The sequence below is a fragment of the Dermacentor silvarum genome, chromosome 7 (genome assembly GCF_013339745.2).
Source record: "Dermacentor silvarum isolate Dsil-2018 chromosome 7, BIME_Dsil_1.4, whole genome shotgun sequence".
NCBI lineage: Eukaryota > Metazoa > Arthropoda > Arachnida > Ixodida > Ixodidae > Dermacentor > Dermacentor silvarum.
The window spans coordinates 26,854,586-26,877,607 of record NC_051160.1 but is presented as its reverse complement, the minus strand read 5'-3'; the positions used below and the strand labels follow the sequence as shown (position 1 = coordinate 26,877,607).

The window sequence follows — 23,022 nt, the reverse complement described above, 5'->3', positions numbered from 1 at the left end:
GATGTTGTTGGTTTTTGGATAATTTCATCAACACAGTCGAAGTCTTTTAAATATGACCTCCCTTGAGCCATTGAAATTTGCTTGAAATAAATAAATTAAAACGTGGGCCTAGTTTGGCACTTAAGCACCTGGTTAAACTCACGATTGTCAAATTAACTTAAGTTTGACTGTATTGTCGCTATCACAAGAAACTACAGGGACCGTTCATTCATTCCCACAAGAAGAATAAGCAGAACCCCGAGGAATGATTTTTAATAACTATCATAAGCCAGCAGGCAACGAAGCCCGGGTAAGTGTAGGGAAACTTAAGTTTGTTGTTGAAATGTCAAGTGTACTATCATCATAATTTAAAACGCATACAATTCTGGAACTAAGACAATGCATTGTTCCATTCACAGGTTCACCTGCATTTAACAGCAAAGCTGTATATGGCTCAGATCAGGGTTTTCGTGGCGTATGTGTGTGAAAATTATCATCGGCAATGGCTTGAGCGTCGCTGTCTTCTTCCACAGCTGGCTCGTTGGTGCAACCACGCGAACGCACTCATGCCACTGCTCATGCGTTCATCATCGTCATGTTCTTCCACAGCTGGCTCCGTCGCTGCTGATCATTACAGCGTAGAATTTCACTTCTCTTCTGTCGTCGTGATGGGGAGGCCGCGTTTACGGGGGTATGAGCCATTCATCTGACGAACCATTCACTGTGGAGTGAAGTGCTTTAGATTAATTTTTACCATTTGGGGTTCTTTAACGTGCATCTAAGTCCAAGTACACAAGCGTTTCTGCATTTCACCCTTGTCCAGGTGTGGCTGTCACAATCGGGAACCGAAAGCTGCAACTTCGTGGTGAAATTCATGCACGTTTTCTCTGTGCAACAGACACCGAGACACATTGTAAAATATGGTTTAATATTCAAAACATCTGTTTTTTCCCCAAGCATGATCTGGAGTAATAGATTGGACACCGTAAAAAAAAAATATATATTACAGTATGAACACCACCCAGTCTCTATGCAAGGCATATGATGCAAGATTAAATAAAAGCAGAAATCTTTTAATTTATAATTTCCACTCGAGCTACCTGTATGTTCGACACAAGCAGCAGGCAACAAAGATGAATTATATCGTTCACACTTTGCATCCTGTGGTTTAAACATGGTTGCATAATCATTTACTAACCATGTAATGGCACAAGATAGTAAGGGCAATAGTAGTTGCATGCAGGCTGCGTTCAGAGCATTCAAAGGGTGCCATAATAATACAAACACCTAACCAATGTTCAAAAGATGATTAATGCAGACGCGAGTTTTGGAACGTTCTATGTTGATGTATGCCAAGTAGTCCTTAATTTGGGCCGTCATGTATTTTCTTTTTTTCAATTCACTGCTAAAACTAAGGATGTTTAAAGAGACATTAAGGAGGAATACTAAGCTAAGCTGCATTAGTAAATCACACATCCACAATAGCCAAACCTTTTCGTGAGATGAGCCTTGTTAAGCTGCAATAGCTGCAGAAACGACAGGTGCCAACACTGCCATGAAGTCCATGCACCAGCTTGCATGACATCACGAAATTTGACAATATTTAATCACGTCCAGTTAACTGTTTTGCTGTAGAGGAAGACTACACTGCATTCTAAAGAAACAAAAACACTCTAGAGAGCAAGTTTAAAGAATGTTTCTTGCGCCAAAAAGTGACCCAAACACACGAAAATACCTACGTACAGTACTTCCAAATTCGTACTCGTAGCTACCAACTTACAGCTGCCTAACTTCTACCATTTATCATAATACGCCTGATTTTTAGAGTTTCTTTCAGGTTAAGAATGTGTAAGCTGGACAAGCTGGCATACTAGTTTATTTTTTGAAGTGGCACGTACAAACAAGGAACGAAAAACAAGGACCGACAGGACACCTTAGCGGCGCATCTGTCCCGTCTTCCATCTGCGCCTTGTCCGTCATTCTATGCGCCTTTGCACAAATGAATTGTTTACAAGTGTCGTATGACGTCAGTGGTTTTAAGACTTTTTTTTTTAAATCAAATTTAGGGCAGCATTTATTCTTTAAAAATACAAATACAGTCACCGACCGATATTTCGAAGCCAAATTTTATGGTCCCACGCATTTATTCTGACTCCCACCCGCAGGAACTGCCACCCACACCATTTTATAAACATATTCGCCTGTGACGCAGATAAATTCAGCTCTCAATACTAAGAATTCACAATATTTAGTTAAGCAGCACTCTTAAAAAGACACACAAAGTGTGCATGTGCTCGTTTATTTTTTTCATGTCCATGTTTTTTTTTGTTTTTTTTTCAAGTGTGTTGTTTAGCTACATTATAAATTATCACCTAGCCTATCAGTACCTGCTAAGCAATACTGAGAAGTGTGCCTGTTCGCAGCATTGCTAGAAAACAGAGGCTGCAATTTATTTTAATAGTCAACATCACAAGTACTAAAACATTCTTTAAATATTTTTAACCAAAATATTTTATTTTCGGGCATTGATTGAAGCAATTTCTCGAACTTTATAGAAGTTGGCGGGTCTGCTAGCGTACCTACCTGCTTAGACCTGCGCCAAGGTTTTTGGCATGAACTTCAACAAAGGGATGTTTGGTGTTCACTGTCCCGCAGTAACAGTAGGCTTGCTTTTTTTGCTAAAAATAAATGAAAATAGAGTTTTAAGAAAATGACTAATTTCTGATTATAATTTTTAAAACATCTAATTTAAACTGATTTATGCTGGCCTTAGGTGTCCCTTTATTGAGCTGGAAGGCAAATGAGGCATTCCCGTTTTATACTAAAGTGCACTATGCAAGCCATGTATTCAAAGGCTTCTTGCCCAGTAACCCACGTAGAAACAATACTAACGCCACTCATTGATGCTGATTTTGATATTAATTTCTGGAACTGTGCCTGCTCTGTAGAAATGACCAACTGCACGAGACAACGCACTGTGCTGTTGAACAGGCAAGTTGTGCGATTTAGACCAAACAAACCTTTGACGAGATCAGAAGCGACTTGTGGAGCTCTCTTTCCCGAAATGTCAAGCTGTTACCTCGCATGGGAAAAACACGTTTGAGATGCATATTTGGTTGTGATCTCGGCTAGAGTCTGCTCTTAAAGAAAAATCATTTTAAAGAGACAGCACTAATGGCCGATAAGCAGCCATCTGGTGTGTAGCTTAAGGGTTTGGACTCGTATTCTCTTCATACATCAAGCATTCCTCAGACAAAAAAGAAAAGTGCTATGGTAGGGACAAAAAGGCTGCTATATTAACAGCTTCAAGAGGCCCCGCCGTAATTATAACATTGTTTAACAATCCCCCTCCCCACGTGTAGGGTAGCAAACTGGACAAAGTCTAGTTAACCTCCCTGCCTTTCCTTCCTTCCTTCTCTCTCTTGTTCAACAGCCCAAACCAGACAAAAAGCTTAAACCATGATGGAGAGTTCACCTGATCAGCAAAAGGCAAACAAGCGAAATAGTTTCGACAAGGAGTCTGGTCTTTGTCAGGAATCCCCGATGAAGATAAGCGAGGCCCCTAAGATAACAGGTCGGGTCTTGACAAAAGCAAGTCCTCTTGTCAAAACGCTGTTCCCAGGCTCGGGCTTCCCTTGTTTGCCAGGTATTGATCATTGTTCAAGGAGTAACGGCACAAACAAATTTGTGCCCGACTTTCTTTTTAATTATATTTCTTTTTTTAAGTAGCTGTTGACTCCACGATTACGTTGCAAATCACTTGCGAAGAGTGCCACAAGTGATTTCTATTACAAAACTTTCTATGCGACCCATTCAAAATGCGCACCAAGTGCTGCGTGGCTTCGGACTTGAAAAAGGAGCCTATTTACGTCACTGATAGGAGAGGTGGAGATCACGTGGTATCGCACACATTTCAGGAGTGTGCCAGTCAGCCCGTTACAGTAGTTGAAGGCCTTATAGTAACAGTCACCGAAAGTTGCCAAATCAGCCCTTTTAACTGGGAGCCTCTCTTAGAAATGCTGGAAAACTCGCTCTTCCTTGTTGTCCCATCAAATGCTGGATGGACTCTGCTTTCGGCAACATGGCCATAGTGTGCGCGCGTGTGTAGACAGTGGTTCCGCAAATTAGCTCTGCCAAATCCAACAAGGTGGAGGAAAGGTTTGTGAAAAGGAAAATTCCCATTCATTCGACTATAGCATGAAGCTACAGTCGGTGAGTTTCCTTTGTAGGTTTGTGCTACTGTCGGGTGGGTGACAATTTTCTCCCTTTCCTCAGTGGTATCTGGTACCACGAGACCGCCACATCAAGTATTGGTGACCCATGAACAGTCTTCTTTTTTCGATGTCTGAAGCTGTGCTGTCCACAGGGTGTGCTTTGAATCGATCACGTTGAAAGGCAACGCAATTATTTGTTGCGCTCTCGGGGAATTGAGGCTCCATATTGCGATTACTGGGTCGACAGCTATTCAATAAATAAACAAAAACAAGGACAATTTTTTTCTATCAGTACTCCTTTGAGCAACACTCAAACTTGGTTTGGTAGTGCAAACAGCAAGCTCTTCACGCAGCTCAGGAATTCTTAACGCGATTCACGAAACCGCTTCCAGTCGAGCAGCGTTAATTTCTACTTCTGTCAAAAGAGGCCAGGCAGCAATGCACTTGAAATCCAGCGTCACTTTTTTTTTTCTCACTTGGCAACGAAATTACAAATAAACAGCATCAACAGGCCGACAGCCAGAAGGCAGACCATGCAGGCGTCTGTGCTGTCTGTCTACTTGCCACTGGCCTGTCATCTGTACCACGTTCACAATGTTCTTAACATCGTCAGCACTTTTTCTTATCTTTTTTAAATTTTTTTTATTGACTGTTTCCATTTAAAACCAACTAACCCAAGTTGGTACACTGCAGCAATAAAAGTGCGCCCATGTGACAAGGTTAACAACATTACCAAGGAACTGTAGCTTTTGGGAAAGGAACCGTGGAGCAAGCGCGAAGTCTACCTAAAGAAACGCTGAAGTTGCAGCAAAACTTGACGTACAAAACATGACTAGACAACTGCTTTTTCTTGTTTGCATCAAAAGGAATGCTACAAGGTTGCCATGGCGATTGGATTGGTTAAAGTCGATCGAGTGGTCCCCCTAACGCAGTCTAAAAATGGAATATGGTGAGTTTGTTATATATACACACACACATCAGGCTCAACCAAATGAAACTTGGACGTGGCAGAGGTCGGGCTTGCAATACTGATATTTGTTACTGAACCTGTAGCTCACTAGAAGTTCAGTAACGCAATAACAACTGGCACAATTTCACACATGGATATCTACATGTGAAAAAAAACAAAACAATATACAGCATTGTTTTTTGATCAGTGTGCCTGTGTTAGAGCTATCAGAAAGAAAATTTGGGCGGGAACGAAAAGCCAGACGAAACTCTTGCACCTTATCCAGGTTTCACTTGGCCAACCCTCACAGAAATGCAATCGCTTTCTCCACACTAGGAAGGGTCATGGGGAACAAAAGTTGAGTGCGCTGCAATGAAGCATTAAATGCAAGTCAAGACAAACACCACAAAAATACAGCAGTCAAATCATGGTAATTGAAGCTCTAAAGGACCGAAGACCTTTGTCTGAATTATTTGAAGTAAAATGTGATCCATGAACAGAATCGCAACCTTTTGTATAAAAATGTATATGTAAACAGATTTCAAACAGACAAAAAATATCTAGGACTGGTAGGCTAACATAGTAGTATACCAAATATGTATGACATGGCTGCAATTACAGTGACTGGGTCAGGTCAATGGCGCCACCTGGTAGCTGCGCCATTCACCGTGAATGGTGTCCTGGCACTCAAACGTGAGCACACTTTTGACTATTCATGCCATACTATGACCTCTCAAAAGCCATTTCTGGCTTCCCTGTTCTTCCCTGGGGAAGTCAAATTGTTCGAATTAACTGAAGGGCCAGTTTGAATCAATCGACTTTAAAAATGTATAGGCTCATGGCTAGCCCCTTCAAATTTTGAAATTTATATTGAATAACTAGAACTTTTAATTATCATGGTTAGAATTATCGTGAATCAACGGCACTACAAGAAAATATGGCATAAACGAGGAAACGGCAAGGCATGTTATAATGCGCTACATCATGAGCAGCATGACACGTAACCACCTCGCCAAACTACCACCTGTCTCTCAAAGATGTGCCTCTAAAGAGGCCTAATAAAGTTTGTTAATCATTCCTCGTGGAGAGCTATAAGACTACTTTGCAGAGAGTCCGTGGTAACTTTGAAAACATTTGCATTCAGCATGTGCTAAGGCCTGGCAGGTATTAGAGCTAAGGGAGACGGCACGTTTCTGCAGTGCTTGTTTCAAGTTAATGCTACATTTCAGCTTTAATGAGATTTCTAGCTACAGCAAGTGTTTGAGGAATGAATGATCTTAAGTACACAACGAAGCTATAGAATGTCATTATTGGACTCTCTAAATGCTGCTTTGATAAACAAAGATAACGATGGTATCGTTTATACCGTTTCCCGTCCAGTGCCAATCGCACTCGTGACACCGACGAAACCATTTCAGAAAGACATCACACACTACACTGCACGAACTAAGTGAGCCGTAGTAACTTGCAGCAGCGATGAATGCATTGTGGCAAAAAGTTAGCGCTGCCATGTGCGTTGCATATTTTGACACGTTAACAATGGGCTCGCATAGAAGTACACGACGCAAAAAAAAAAAAGAAGAAATTGTACGCAGGAGATGCTTACAAGTGCGGCACATGAAAGCACCAAGGCACATCACAAGTGTCTGTTCGTTGATGTGCCAGCCGAAAATAACCGCACATGAGGTCTCGTCACTCGTCACTGACTACCAAAACTTCCGTTTCACTAGAAGTACAAAAAGAAAGACAAAGTTGTCTTCTTTGCTGCTAGAACAACACTTGGCATCAAATTCTGCAGGCCCTCCACTCGTAGCACCAACCACGGCAATCCGTGATGCATCGGCGAAGTCGTGCGTACTCACAACCGGTAGCATACACACACGTGCACTGAACTTTCTTGGCGGGTAGGATAGCTTCGGAGCGACATTCAGAACCATGGATCAGATCATGCCGAAGCCTTCGGTGCCTTCGTTGATGGAGAGCCTCAAGGCCCGCTCAAACTGCTCGTACGAGTCGTAGTCGGGAAGGCAGAGCTGGTTGAAACTGTGGAAGCAATGAAAGAGTCGAGTAAGCCATCAGATGAATGGCACTGGTTATGTATTTATGATTACGAAGGCAGCTCAAGTGATGTTGCAAAACGCGCTTGCTGACAATGTGCTGCATGGCGTACGGAAAAGAGGTAGTATGTCATACACAATGTGTTTTCAAGATGCCTCAACATAATTTGATTAACACTATGACAAAATGCACATTAAACCCCTGTATATAGCTAAGCCTAAGGTGAAGGGTACTGGCTGCTCATGTTTATCGAGGCAGTAAATGACATTGCGAAAGGCTCACACTGACAATAAGCTGCGTGAAGTACACAAGGGAGGTAGTCTGTCGCACACGCTATATGGCTTTTCCAAATGGCCTCAATTATATTTTTTTTACACCGTGATACAAAGCACATTGTATCGAGGTGTGGACATTGTTGTGGTGTTTTCCTCGTCAGAAAGAAACAGTGTGTGTACATGCAGCCGATGATGATTTATTTGCCTTAAAAAAAATGTAAATCCATTTGAAACTCTAGCACTAGGCAAAGGCATCTTGCTTGTTCAGCTTTTGCAAAGCAGAATGCCTCTAACATGCTCTTTGCAAAACAACACGCATAGAAAAAAAGCCTGGTTATATAAGTCAAGCCACAATTTCCATTAAAAAGAAAATAGATTTTCAACTTTTGTCTTAAGCATATGGTACATTGTGCTGAGTGTGGTGGTATTATATAACAAAGGAGACTGCAATGAACGGAGGGATGTTGAAATTTTACAAAAACGGGGCTACTTGCAAGTTTTCCATTTTGTAAGGTGCTTCAATTAGAATGACATGTGCACATCGTTGCAAGAGGCAAGCTACAACCTAATTAAATTACGAGATTCAGCGTCTCTCAACTGCACAGTGGGCTATGACGACACCACAGAGGCACCGGATTGATCACTGGCGAGTTGGTCAAAGCTCGATTTTGTGCCGTTTACATATCCTTGTTGACCTTCGCGCTGTTCGCTTGCTAGGAGAGGCAGCACCGCTTACCACGTGTGCGCTGTAGGCAGGCTGCCAAAAGTGGGCGCTGCACTCAGATGGAAGCGTGGATTGAGCTCAGCAAAGCCCCCTGGTGGCAGCTGGGAGCAGCCGGTGGTGAACTGGAGCAGACGTGCCATCTCCTCCTCGGTGAAGTTTGACACCGCCGTCCAGAACCAGTCCAGCACCTGTTGATTTGCAGCAAGGCTTTGTTTATAACACAAAGTTCTTGGGAGCCACGAAACACTTTTCTTCTTTAAAACAAAGAACAGAGGTGGGATTCGCCAGCAATTACTCTCGGAGATAGTTTCACTTTCGCGAGGCTCGGCACTGGATGCGTCTACATATACGGCTCACAATGTTTCTGGCGTTATCGGCCGTGTTGACATGTACAGTCCCGAGAAGTGAAACTCTGAAACTGATCGCTCGAGAATACTGCTCCTGCATTAAGTAGAGATTAAATGTTTGACCCCACAGCACTCTGTGAAACAAAAAAAAAAAAAAAAAAAAGCTGTGAATTGGTGAAGTCTGGTAGTGAAGTTCAGAGCCAGTACAGTGTACTTGCAGATCTGCAGTTAAGCGAACGTTCTTAACAAAGTCTGAGGGAGATGTAATCTGTATCATTAATCGTCTAACTCCCAAGTTCTTTCATAAAAGAAAGTGTACAAAATTTACCTTTTTTTATATCCAAATTCGAAAACTATATTGCCAAGTGCAGCTTACCTTTTATGTTCGCTCGAAATATTATTGAAAAGCATCTACACTGACGTACACAAGCCCAATGCTCTGCCTCTACTTCCGCACCAACCGTGTGGAATAGATGCAAAGGGAAGGAGAGCGCAGTTCAGGATGGCAAAAATTAGGGGGTCTGATGACATTAGGAAATTTTAAGGCATAAGATGTGGTCAACTGGTGCAAGACAAGTGTAATTTGAGATTGCTAGGACAGTCCTTTGTGCTGCAGAGGATATAAATAGGATGATGATGAACACTGACAAGAAATTATCCCTTGGCAAACCTATATGGTTTGAGCATATTCATCTGAACAGATGAAAACGAAAGAAATCGAAAGCATCGAAGAAACTCGAAGTTTCGGCAGAAGAAGCTGTATCCTCGATGTGTGCGGCTTGTCTTGGGCGATATTGGCACAAAGAGCTAGAACGCTATTGGCTTAAACAGCTAGAACGAGTACAGCTCAGGCTTGGTGGCTGAAGACTTAACTAGAGAACTTCATGTAAAATGAAGAGACCACATTTAGCTCCTCCGCCCACTGTGACAGAAATCATAGTTGGTGGACTGGAAACGGAGAAGTTGAGAATTGTGGTGCTTCATTGAAGTTAACTTTTGCCATAATGCCATAAATGGGCTTTTATGTATACGATTTAAGGAATGCTTGGTAACAATGTTCACCTAGCTTGGTCAGCAAGACCACTGCCAAAAGCAAGCAAAGAAGCATAGGTTTCTCAATTCCATCTCTAGCTACGAAACTTTAGTATTCACTCATGACTATAATAATAGTAATAACAATGATGATGATGATGATGATGTTAATAATAAAGAAAAATATAAAAATTCTTAATTGCTAATTAGTGCTAATAACTAATTTAACCATTGGTATTCTATTTTACCTATGCCAGGCAAGTTTTACGCAATGACAGAGCAAAGCAAAGTGACAAGAATGACAAGACCACAATATTTATAATGACAGATGGCTGAACGAGTTGTAAAACAGGAATAGAAATGGAGATTTGTGTTTTCATTATTCATTGCTTTTCCATTCAAACCACAAAAGCCATGAAACGTTAATAATTGTTTCATGGTCTGTAACCAGCTTCTGACGGACACTTCTGCACGAAAAATATAGAAAAGACTTTAGGTACCAATGCTGTGATCCTAAAGAAAGACAGAATTCTCACGGATGCTTGACACCAAAAGTGGACGACCATTTTGTGAGTTGATGGTTCAAACAAAACAGCTTGCGAAGCAATTGCTCATTCCACTAGCCACAGTAGACGAAATCTTAGCACCATGAAGGCAGAAAAAAAAGAGGTAGCTTACCTTTCTGAACTCAAAAGAAAAGCCACTGACTGTGTGATTGGCTTTGAAGTCGGCTATGCTGAACTGGCCGGTGCCGCACATCAACAGCTGCAAAGACAGAAACGTGCAAGAGAAAATACATGGCAGATTTCTCATTACTCCATTTTTTTTTTCCTTAGAGGTTCACTGATTAGCCTGTACTTCCTGAACTAGATCAGGAAGTGCTGGGCCTCACTATTTTTTTTTTTTCACTAGTGCTACCTAGTCCGGTCTAGCACAACCGGCCCAGTCAGGTGCTTGTGCACTGAACAAGCACCGAACCACAATGAACTAATTCACTAGTGCAGGATGATTTGAATGAACCTCAGATGTCTTCATAACTTTTCACCAGCACATGATACAAGAAACAGTTGCTAGTCATTTACAAACATCCGTATATTGCGACTATTGCTTTTCGTAAGTGAGCTTTGCCACAGCCCTAGTGTGCAAAGCAGTGCAGTGAGTTCGATGGGTGGCTCCGACTTCACAGACTCTTGCCAGTTATAGGTTGTACAGAGGAACTACGCAGAAGCAATGGATGGATAAAATTGTCTAACTGCTTACAGGCACCCGATTTGCAGCTACTTGAGCAGAATGTTTATTTTTCACAACGCTATGTCATAGATGGTACAAGCAGCCCGAGTAATAATACATTAAAAAATAGATGCCCCATCTTCCGACACCTCAATAAGCCAGTCCAATATTTTATCTGTGGTAACATTAAGTGTTTCTTCTATCTGTAGACAATATCTAATAGTAAGCTTTGAAGCAATGCTGTCACCCATGGTTAAGCCCAATTTGTTCTAATGATTGATGCACCGTGTTACGGTAGGTAATTAGTGGGAGTCAAAATAGTATGCGGAGTATCAAATAGTGTGGGAGCCAAAATAGTATTACGGTAGGTAATTTAGTGGAAGTCAAAATAGTATGCATGCAAACACCCTCCGCCGCACTTTCTAAACGTGTTAACTTCACACCATCATGTCCAAGAGTGAAATAACCAAATTACAGCCAAAGCCAAAACAGCCCATACAAGTAGATGCTACACTGTGGCAAATTCTATGTCCTTTGTCTAGGGCATTGGTTACTTCATCAAAAAAGAAAAAAAAAAAACCAAAGAAAAAACCTAAGCTCCATACCAACAATCCTATATGAACATATAGGAATCACATATAATAACCTGTATGTTCCCATATATGATATAGAATTATTGGATGTATGGATATGAGGATCCCAAATAAAAACCCACATGTTCCCATATATCATACAGAATTATTGGATATGGGGATAACATAAAAACCAGTATGTTCCCATATATCATATGGAATTATAGGACATATATATCCCATATAAAAAGCTGTAGGTTACCATAGATCATATAGAATTATTTTGCATATGGTTTTCATATAAAGACCCCAATGGTGGCATGTGTCACATGGAATTAATACATTAGGGATATCGGGATCCCATATAAAAACGTACATGTTTCCAATATCATATGAAATTATTGGATACTATAGGGATGTATTCCATATAGAAATCTGTATGTTCCCATATATCAGAAATTTTTGGATATAGAGGTTATGGGACACAAGGTTTTTTTTTTACAGGGTAGGACAAGATAATGAAGGCAATGGTTATGTGTAACTATTGTCAAAAAAAAAATGATAAAAAAGATTAGTACCTCTAGCTCGTTCTCGTCGAAAATGCAAAGCAGGTTCTCTGGGATGAGTTCGTTGAGTCCCTTGAGGAAGTGTTCCACTTCCTCTCGGACACTGGTGGCCAGCCGATATTGTGCCAGCGCGTCAAGGTACATGAGTTTGTTCTGGTTGGTGACATGAATCCGTGAGCCACCAGGGATGAGCTCGGTCGTCTGTACACGCAGAAACAAGGGTACTTATCAAGAAAAAAGTCATTTAAGGAGTAGGCAAGTAACTTTCCAAGTGGTGCCATACTCATGTTGTAGATTCATGAAGCACCGTATACTACTAGGTGAAAAGCCAGGCTTTTCCTTATGGTTTGTGCCGACATATGCAGATTATGCAACTGCCTTTTTTGATATAATGAAAGAATTTACGCAGCTTGCACAGTGCTACATGTACTGCTAATGTGGCACATCTCAAGTGGGGCCAATGACCCAAAATAAACTCCTCCATGAATGGCGTTGACATTCTTGCGTCTATGCTAGGCAGACGCAAAGTATGCGTGCTAGTGCCTGTGGCACGCGGCAGTGGTCACAATCGCGGCTACTCTCACCAACAGTGCTGAAAGTGAAGCAAAGCAAAGACCATCACCTTCAAGAGCTGCCCGGAGCTGGTGTACTCTTCTTCGGAGAAGTACAGCTCCATGTCGTCCACGTCGTTCTCCAGAATGTACTTTATCTTGGTCACGTACAAGTCTGGATCGTCCTGTTCGAAGTACTGGCAGGAAAGAATTTAATGGCAAGAGATGTACGCAAGGCGATGCTGCTAGTGATGGTTTTGCTCACTGCCATTCTTACCACAGCAAATGCATCAAATGCTATTTATGATGGTACCGTAATAATATAAATATTACTCACACTGTTGAGCACTTAGAATGTAACATGCCCATCACCAAGCATTGCTGGCAACAACTTCTACATGAAAGAGTATTTCACAGAGTCAATAAGGTTTGATGAAAAAGTTCATTGGTGGTTACAAGGGACGGCATAGCAATGAGCTCGGGATTAATGCTGTCTTAGGTTTTTTTAATGTGCACCGAAACCAGAGTATACATGCGCATTCGTATATAAGGCTGTGGTGACAAGGAATTGAACCTTCGACGTAGCTGCTCAGCTGAGCAGGAGAAAGCCCATAGCTACTGAGCCACTGCAAGTAATAACAATTACACAAATTTAAAGGATATGACTATACATAATTATTATGTATTACATTCTTCTGCTGATAATAAACTTTAGTCTTGACTTTCATTGATGCTGCCTACTACTTTCTTGCCCTCGTGTTTGTGCTTACATGAAAAAAATAATATGAATAATATAATGAGAAAAAAAATAAAGTAGCAATGAAACCTACACATTGCAAGAGCTCAGCAGTTGAACGTACACATCATACACGGTATTGACAGTGAAGTGCTGCACACGCACATGCCGCACGTCTCTGTATAGACTCGGCATGTGTGCTGGCTGCACAAGAAGAAATCAAATCCTCGAACTCGCACGAAGCAACAAAGTGCAACAGCCACTTAACCACCGTGGTGGATAAGAGTTCACTGGTTGACTAGTCGAGTTTAATCTCATAAAGTGATCCTGGGTCTATGAGAGACGTAGTAGTAGGGGGGCTCCGGATTAGTTTAGAACCCCTGGGGTTCTTCAACGAGCACTTAAACCTAAGCACACGAGCATCTTTGCATTCCAGCTCCGCATAAATGCAGCAGCTGCAACTGGGAGTCGAACCCGTGACCTCACGCTCAGCACGATGAAAGATGAAGACAAACATTGACTGCAAAAGGTTTTAGTAATGTTAAACGTTTCAGCTTCCACACAAGAACCTCGTTCCCAATGCCATCGTGAACAAGACTCTCAAGGGAGAGATACAACATTAAATGTTTTGCGGTCAGTGCTTGTCTTCACCTTTCATCATGTTTCGTCATGGCTTGACAGGATCCTGTCATACTCACAATTTCATTGGCCACTGTACAGGTTACTGTACTGGACCTGTACTGGACCCACTGTGCAGGTTAGCACTTAATATGCTAAACCAGACTTTCTGCGGAGAAGCCCTGGCCACAGAAGTTGTTAAGTGCTCTAGATTGCGCTGTCTTCTGAAAAACCCCGAACATGACAAAGACAAGTAAAAAAAAAAAAAAAAGAGAGAGAGAAAGTGCGAGTAAGGAGCACGAGAGGCTTACCTTGTAATGAACCCTGAGTCCGATGAGCTGAGCAAGGAACGACCTGGAGAAGCGAGCCCTGACTAGTTGCCTGTAGCCACTGCCTAGCGAGGACTCGTAAAGGCACTTGCTGACGATGCGGCCCGCGTACTCGTAGTGCTTCAACTTCAAGTGAGCCGGTCTCCGTGGGTTTGGGTGAACCTGCAGGTTCGGGCGGGGCGCCGCGCGAGCATGGGGTCAACGATGAGAAATGCGAACAACGTAATGGCATTCATCGTCATCACCATATGCCAAAATGCATTCACGGTAGGTTTTAATAACAAATGCAAAGCCCTATGATGGCCTGTGGCATACTATAGCTACACACGGCACAAGATATTAAGGTGTGTGGTTGAAGCTTGGGTGTCATGCATGAAACATAATATTAAACCCCTTAGCCATTTTTTTTTCATTGAGAAATTTCTCACGCAGAATGCTTACTTTTTTTTTTATTGCTGATTGTGAATAACCTTGTCATATAAAGAAGGTTTTTTGAGGCAAAAAATAACACCGCCTCATAGAATGAATAAAAGTAGGTTACTGAAGTTTACTGTACGCTATAGTAAAATTTCACCAACACCTACTAGCAATCAACAAAAATTAAGGGAGAAGTATATATAGAATGTTTTAGTTTTTAGCACATTAACTGAGGATGCTAATGTGTGCTACTTGACTAAAGGAGCTTTGGCTGGGTGTAGTACAGCTCAAAACAAAGATTACGCAGAGTCGTTTTCCGAATGGTTTCATCCATTATCATCAAAAGCAGCTCATCTTCTAGAAAACACTCAATATATTATAAGAATTCAGCTGACGAGCCTATAGTAAACTCCTTACAGAGTACAGAAAAAAAGGAAATAGTGGAGGCTTCGGTGGAACACTGTTCATGTCAATTTTAGTCTACAGACGCGCACTTGCAGTGTTGTTTTATGAGCTATTGTCTTTGTCTCCTTTGTCTGAGGAGCTGCTGACCTCAGTCATCATCACGTTTGTCTCCTCATCATGAATAGACATTTACCTCACTGTTTGAACCATCATCATCGAAAGAAGATGAAGAAGTGCCTCGTTTTTTTGGAACATAGGCCAGCGTTACACACATTGCCTCTGCCAGACACCATTGCTAAAACACCAGTTGCCACATGATAAACGCGCTTCAAATGTAGAAGAAGAAATAACCAGGCACGTACTGCCATCTGCTGACCAAAATACCAATAAAACTGCGGAAGAGCATCTCTTGTCCAGAACGGGCAAGGGGACAACAAGTACCGCAAGGGCGAGCAGCATTCGTCCTAAACGCTTTAGGAGCACGAGGGCTTGGACGAGCAGTGCTCGTCAAAAACAATTAAGGCATTATTGGGCACAGCTTGAGATGCTGGAACGGAGTCGTACAATACCATGCAGGATTATGCGGCACGTTTGATGTGGGTGGAATGGGATTCTTGTTATGCCTATGACATGCAAGCTATGTCGTACCCTTATGAAGTTTGGAGAAGAGGAAAAATTGAATGGCTCGATTTTTTGTTAATAACAATTGGTAAGGACAATTTGCAGCGCAATGCATGCGTAGTACAGAGGTTGTGGGTTCGGCTCCCACCGGACACGAGTTATCTTTTCGTGCACTTTCATTTTCCCTTTTCTTCATTATATTCTTTTTCTACATTTCAATTTCAACCACAGCTAATTACCCTAAAGCTTTCCTTAGCTTCATTGCCTGCTGATTTTATATGGTCAAAATTAACAAAAATCAAGCCTGTCACTCCAATAGCCTATCAGCCGAATCAAGCCTGTCACTCAAAACAGACACACTTAAGACTGCTTACGAGTGGGAATGCAAAAGCATTATAGTCCCTTTGGTGAAATAGGACACACCTTTTGTCAGCCAGATGGCTGCGATGTGACGTGTGCAATCACGCACACACTACGCACACCTCTAGTCAGCCAGAACCATGGAGCCGCTGTGGCGTCGGGGAAGCATGCTCGTCTCGCACCCCTGAGGCCCGGGTTTGATTCCCACCCAGAACGAAATTTATGAAATTTTCTTTTCAAAGCCATTAATTTACTTTGCTTACAGGAACCTCCCTGAGAAATATGATGTCAATCCGAGCATTTTTGACATGTTTTTACTGTTTGAGCCGTCGGCCATTTTTGGTACCTTTGATCGGTCACGCCGCCTCTGCTGCCGGATTTTCAGGTCATCATCATCATTAGCCTATATTGGTGTCCACTGCAGGATGAAGGCCTCTCCCAGTGATCTACGATTACCACTGTCTTGCGCTAGCCGATTCCAACTTGCGCCTGCAAATGTCCTAACTTCATCAACCCACCTAGTTTTCTGCTGTCCTCGACTGTGCTTCCCTTCTCTTGGTATCCATTCTGCAACTCTAATGGTTCACCGGCGCATATAATAATGCTTTTGCATTAAAACCTGTCACCTCAAGCAGGAATGAGGTCTGTGGATCTGGACTAGCGCAAGCCTTTCTTCCTCGATGCTACTGCCAGGTGTCACAAAAGAGCGCGTAATCAAAGCGTGCGCCGTGTGTCACGCAAGCCAGCGAAAGAAACATGTCTGGCCCGTGGCAGCTTCAACAGAGGGGGAGAGCTCATACGCCTCTAACAGTCGACGCCACAAGCGGAGTCTAGACATCTAGAACCATAGACGAAGCGACGGTAATGAGAGAGAGAGAGAGCACAGGCGCCGAGACACCTTCTCACCCGGCGAGTCGAGAGAGAGATTACTACAGCGTGAGCGTGCACCAACAGGAGGAGTCACCAGCCCCCCCTCGATGACGCTCTGATGGCGGCGGTTGAGGATGCGAGAATTGACTAGAAGAGTCCCAGGCTTTGGCCATGCTATGGGATCACGACTCCGACCGATGAAGGCTATATAATCGCCATGCGAGAATCAGAAAGCAGTTGAGACCGCTCCAGTAAAGAGATTTAACGTGAAGACTGACCGTCTGAGGAAGAAGGGGATTGCCCGGTAAGCTTGTCGACGAGTTCATCGAGCGTCTGCATCTCTGGAGAAGTTCCTCCTTCGAGATTTGCCCCGATCTACACCGAGATCGTCTGACTCCAAGACCAGCACGGGTGAATACTATTGGACACTTAGTGTTCCTATTCATTTTGTACTTTACATGTTGGACTATTAGTGCTTGTCGTTAATTATTTTCCTGTTTCTTGTGAATACCCATCTGATTTGTATCGTGTTGTGTCTAGCCTAAGTGTGCAAGTGTGTGTGTGTAACTGCCTTGTGTGAAGAATATATTTTGATGGGTTTTGACAACTCTCGGCTCTGACTCGGTCTTTGGACAGCAACCGCCGGCGTTCGCTGGCGCACTAGAGGGCCCATTCTCAATTGTCCTTGCTTTCATGGGATTATTTTCGAAAGCTGATAAGTCGGCTTTGGAATTTGATCCGGCGTCTGCGGCTCGTTCACGGGGTCTGCGACACCAGGTGACAAAAAATTTGGCACAGCTTCAAGCACAATTTTCGCATTCGGTTTTTGGTATGGGCAGAGGTTCAACACAATGTTCGTAAACATCAGTTCTTGTTGTGGGAGAGGAGTCTTTAGAGAACAAAGTTTCGGCTGACTCACCAAGCCCTGCTTGTCATTCTTAAACCGGTGAAAGAGCTGGTTTTCGGGGTCGAAGAGTGCAGAGCAGAGGATCTCAAACCATTCTCGACGAAGTCCACCCCAGTCCAAACCTTGGAATGTCAAAAGACAGGCAGGGTAGTTGGAGCCTTCAAACGAGTGTCAGCGGCAAAACAAACACACACTGCCAACACAGACAATGTTACAGTTGGCGTCGAAAGTTTGCGGGGCACGAGATCTCGGAAGGATCTGAATATATCCGCAGTCAGTAATTTAGATCTGCAGCTTGGGGCTAGCACGCGCGACGAGCAGTGCTGTGCTACTTTACTGACAGCAGTTGAAAACTGAGTAGGAATGCAAATTTTTTTCGCAAAATACGCACCCTGTACACTTCTGCAGCCAGCTTTGCAGTCATGAGGAATAAGATAGGGAACACTGAATTTGTTTTCAGGCAATGATTACTCCTGGTGCACAGATTCGAATCTGACATGTTAATGTGTAATAACGTACATAGCCTTCCAGTTCAACATTTAAGTCTCGTGGAACTTTACTTAAGTGGGGGTAAAAAATATTTTGCTCGAAAGAGTCCATTTATCACTGTGATGCCTTCAAGAAAAGCAAAAGAAACAATGAAATAACATGAACGGAAGACAAAGCAAACAATCAGTGCCACCTCTGTGCCTTGTCAATGAATATAAAAATACATAAAAAAAAATGTCCTAACAAGGCTCAGAAACATAGCCACACAGAAGTGTTGAACTGTCGTTATATTTCACCACTACAGCGCATTGGAGTTGCCCCGAAAAGTGGGACTGATATGACCCGCTTATCAATCAAAGGGTTAAGTCAAAGTGATATCCAAGCAGTTGCTGAAAATCGCAAACCGCTGTTGGAATACTCTGAATAACAGTCAAAAGACCACCATGAGCTTTACTAAAATGTCTGCTGTCAACGTATGACATAGTAGGAGGCGTTTTTAACAGAAACTTACCTTGTTCTCCCATGAAGGTTATCTCGAAACTCTTGCACCAATCACTTGTGCTGAAGTTCTTGGTTGCCTTCATTGACTGCAGCAAAAATGAGGGGGAAAAAAAAAAAAACAATGTTGGCATGTACTGTTCATCTTCCCTGCACGACTTTCACGCCTCGTGAAGAGTTCTGCTTTCTCGCATGACATACATGCATCAGAGGGAGCCAGTGTCGCAGTTAAGCTGCTACAACAAAAGGTGGCACAAGCACTCCTATGCTAACGCCACCTGATGGTGTGGAACAGGAGGCAAGTCTTACTTGCTCAGAAAAGTGTATACACTCAGTGCACTGATTCTTGGTCCTAACGTCTCGAGGAAGAAATATTATGACTCCTTCTGGAGCTACATATTAGATGCTAAGCGTTTCTTTGAATAAGTATATAACAGGATAGTAAAGTGTCGCTTACACTAAAACGGCAACGTTCATAATTTTTATGTGAAAAACCTCCTTTCGAGTCTCCAATTAAATAGTAGTAGCAAAAGTAAGTTGCAAGCCAGGCGCAAATGAAGACACAGCTTAGGAATGTTACAGATACTCCTAACTTACAACAAATTTTGAGAAAATGTTTGGACAAAAGCATCAGGGGCAACCTGAGCAACAGTAAAAGTAGTCCAATATAACATACAGGAAGCTACAAATAAAACTTTTTAATCGTTAGCAGCTTGAATGAGTGAACAAGTCTGGAAGAATAAGCTGCCGATTCACGGAATGCACATTTTACATTAATGCCTTGGCCAATTTTTTGGACAGAAGGGTTAGCCTGAGAATTTTTAAGTGCAATGAATTTGTTGGCACAGGAATAAGGCACCAAAGCCTTATTCACAGAATCTCTTAGCTTGCTCACTTCAACTTTACCTACAAGCAGTCATGTGACCATTGTGTAAACAGCCAATCGCACGGTCACCTCAAGGGCAAAACAACTTATAAACAAGACTGAATTGGAACATTGATGAATCATGTATTCTGTGATGTTGCAAAGTCATTCTTACAAAATGATCCTTACGCTTAGGGTATCATAGACAGTGACAGGTCCTGTGCCTTTTTAGCGTACATCCAATGCTTTTGTTTCTCCTTTGGGAGAAATAGAATGTTTCATTTTTGTTAAACATGGGTATGGAATGCGACAGATGACTTACAGACTCAAGAATCTTGTCTCTTGACACCTTCAGCTGAAGCTTGTCATGGTAGTGCTTCTGATGCAGCTTCCGCACCTCATAGTGGAAAAACTCAAGCTTGTCTTTGAAGGTCTCTGACCCACCTGTTTCGTAAAATTACCAGTCACACTGATTCTGATCATGCTCAAAACAAGGACACCTTCATTAAAATAATATAAAGCCAAGTTGCCATGAACATTTCATATAAGAAACAAGGCAATAACAACATAGGGCTCTGCCCAATTTCGTAACAAGCCGCACTGAACTTCAACGATTGCACGCAGGTTAAACTATGGACAACTGAGACTTCCTTGAAACATGTTTACGTTCACTACAACAAAAGTGGCTACATTCAAAGTTCGGGATTTCATCCAGCTATTTGCAACTGAAAGATACTAAAGCGCAACATAAGATGGTGCTTCGATGAGAATGAAGAGTCGAGCGACATTGTTGCAATTCCGTTACCCGCTGCAGTAACACAGCGGCTATGTCATTGAGCTGCTGAGTTTGGGCTCGCAGGTTCGACCACGGACGTGGCGTCCGCATTCCGACAGGGATGGAATGCAAAAAGAGACTCACTGCACTTGGATTTAAGTCCATGTTAAAGAACCTCAGGTGGTCAAAATTTATTCGGAGGCCTCCACTACAGCATGCCCCATAATCAGACCGTGGTTTTGTCAGTTTCGTGCCTGTTTTATGCAAACATACTGGTGGCAGAGTGGTGGAAACATAGTCGAGGCAGGTTATGTATGATGTGCAAGGTGACAACATGGTTATGACAGTCGCAGCATTTCTGACAATTCACATCAAGATCAGACAGCAACAGCGGCGTGTTCTGGTGGCAATACTACAGTCGATTCCGCAGTGGCGGCACCAAGCCACGACCGAGACCTAGTTTACATGCAATTGACACTTTGTCTTCACACGACTGACAAACAGCTGTGCCAAAACGTAGTTTATGAAAACGCTTTTAAATAAATGAAACCAACGACTGCGAGTGCTTCAGGTGGAAAAGAGGTGCTGCTATGCAATGTGCTCATTGAAAGCCTGGTAGCCTTCCACGCTGCTAAATCAGTCCTCGCAACGAGTAGCCGCATAGGAGGCGACCAAGCTGGCCGCAGTGAGTGCAAAATAACCGCAATGTCAATGTCCTGCTCCCACGTGACCACCTTCTGCATCGATGACGTCCCAACACAGCAGAAACAAAACTGAAACTGGCTGTAGAAAAGCTATTGTATTAAATTATTTAGGGCACCCCGACACTTGTGTGCATTTTTTCTGTGGTTTAAACATCTAGGACCTTCACTTAACGTAAAAAAAATGAAGGGTTGAAAATATCATGTCAGTGCTCCAATTCTAAGACAATCCTATTGGATGCCTCACATTAGCACTAAATCAGGCGCAGCTCCCAAGCCGAAAAAATGTTTGCAACCATTATCCTGTAGTTTCGTTTCTTTTCGTTTGTGAAGTGCCGTCTTTTAAAGTGTCTTCCTTGGGCAATGAACACAGTTGTACTAACCAATGGTCTTGAGCTTGTGCTAACCAATGTTCTTGAGCTCGTACTAACAAATGTTCTATGTAATAGTTCAATCGTAGCAATTGCTACAAAAGAAACCCATACGGGTTCCTCGAGAGAAAAGCCTTGCAGTTGAAGAAAAATTCGTCCTGGTCTGGGACTGGACCCAGGACCACCGCCTTTCAGGGGCAGCCGCTCTACCATCTGAGCTAACCAGGCGGCTAGCAGATAGCAGGGCAAAGTCGAATTTACCAACAACTTGAAGCAAAGGCAAGTGTTTGATGTAATAGTTAAGCGTCAGTGGCGCACCGACGGGGGGGGGGGGGGTATAACCCCCCCCCCCCCCACTGAGGCCAAGTTAACCCCCCTTTTGTTTAACCCCTTTTCTTTCCTTGTGCCTTTGAGTACTGCAACTAAGATGTAAGACGCGCAATCGTCTGCACAAAGTGCATTTTTTGACAATTTTCCGTAAAGAAATTAACATTAGTGCTGTTTAGATGGTATTGGCAAACTAAGGCAAACTGTCAACCAACCCCCTGGCAGAGATCCTGGGTGCGCTACTGTTAAGCGTAAACCTGCAAGGTGGAGAGAAGAGATGAAATGCAAAATGATACATCCACCCTATCGTAGCAATTGCTACAATCCTTTATAGCAATTGCTATGATAGGGCGGATGTCTTATTTTCCACTTAACTAACCAATGCTCTTGAGCTCGTGCTAACCAATGTTCATGAGCTCGTACTAACCAATGTTCATGAGCTCGTACTAACCAATGTTCTTGAGCAAGAACTGGGTGAAAGTGGCGGCAATGACGTCCCTTTCCTCGCAAACCATTTCAACTTGTGGCTGGCAGCCATCGTCTACGACAAGCACGGGCTCTCCTTCGTGATTGTTGCTCCCTTTGAATTGAAACTGCGAACGAGAAAAGCACAGGCACACAGTCCTCGTGAAAAGCTTCCAAGATTTGGGCATCACAGAACACGGCAAGTGAACGTTACACAGGGCTTGATGTGAACAAATTGGAGCATGAACAAAATATAAATTTATGCGTTGGAGCAAGGCAGTCCAAAAGACTCCACAAAGAGCTATGTAGTCTTGCCATTAACTATGAGGCAAACACCCTGAAAAGCATTATAATTGGGATATGGTACAAAATAGATGCACATGACTCAAACGCAACGAGGAGTACACCGCATGATTTTTGTCTGCCTTCACAATATGTCTGTCTCAGTCGAGCCATTGTTTTAAAAAACATGATCTATATGAGACGACTCATCCAAACCAAGCAATGATTTGCCGTCACCAAAACCACTAATGCACCCTCATCTTTACATTCTGTGTCAAGAGATTGCAAAGGGCCGTATTAGAAGCAACCACATCTAAGGCCACAGAAATGGACTGAGGTGGCAAGATTTTAACATTCAAGAAGCTAATATGTCAAGCACAGAGGAAGCCACAATGGAGTGCTCTACAATATGTCCACCATAAGTTTATCATGACATCTTTTTCACATCAATCCCTTCAAAACATACAGAAACATAAGTGTCGAGCGATG

At 42.7% G+C, this 23,022-nt stretch overlaps 1 protein-coding gene across 1 annotated transcript in view; it reads right to left on the bottom strand.

Annotated features, from left to right (window-relative positions):
* Positions 1-2,033: 2,033 nt before the first annotated feature.
* The window catches only part of LOC119457803 (apoptosis-resistant E3 ubiquitin protein ligase 1-like), an 83,627-nt gene continuing 62,638 nt past the window's right edge, over positions 2,034-23,022 (bottom strand). Inside the window, 10 exon segments of the mRNA XM_037719535.2 lie at positions 2,034-7,185; positions 8,212-8,387; positions 10,257-10,343; positions 11,959-12,147; positions 12,569-12,694; positions 14,163-14,342; positions 17,773-17,882; positions 18,761-18,836; positions 19,935-20,056; positions 22,238-22,379. Of these exon segments, the coding sequence (XP_037575463.1) occupies positions 7,083-7,185; positions 8,212-8,387; positions 10,257-10,343; positions 11,959-12,147; positions 12,569-12,694; positions 14,163-14,342; positions 17,773-17,882; positions 18,761-18,836; positions 19,935-20,056; positions 22,238-22,379 (1,311 nt within the window). The 3' untranslated portion in view covers positions 2,034-7,082.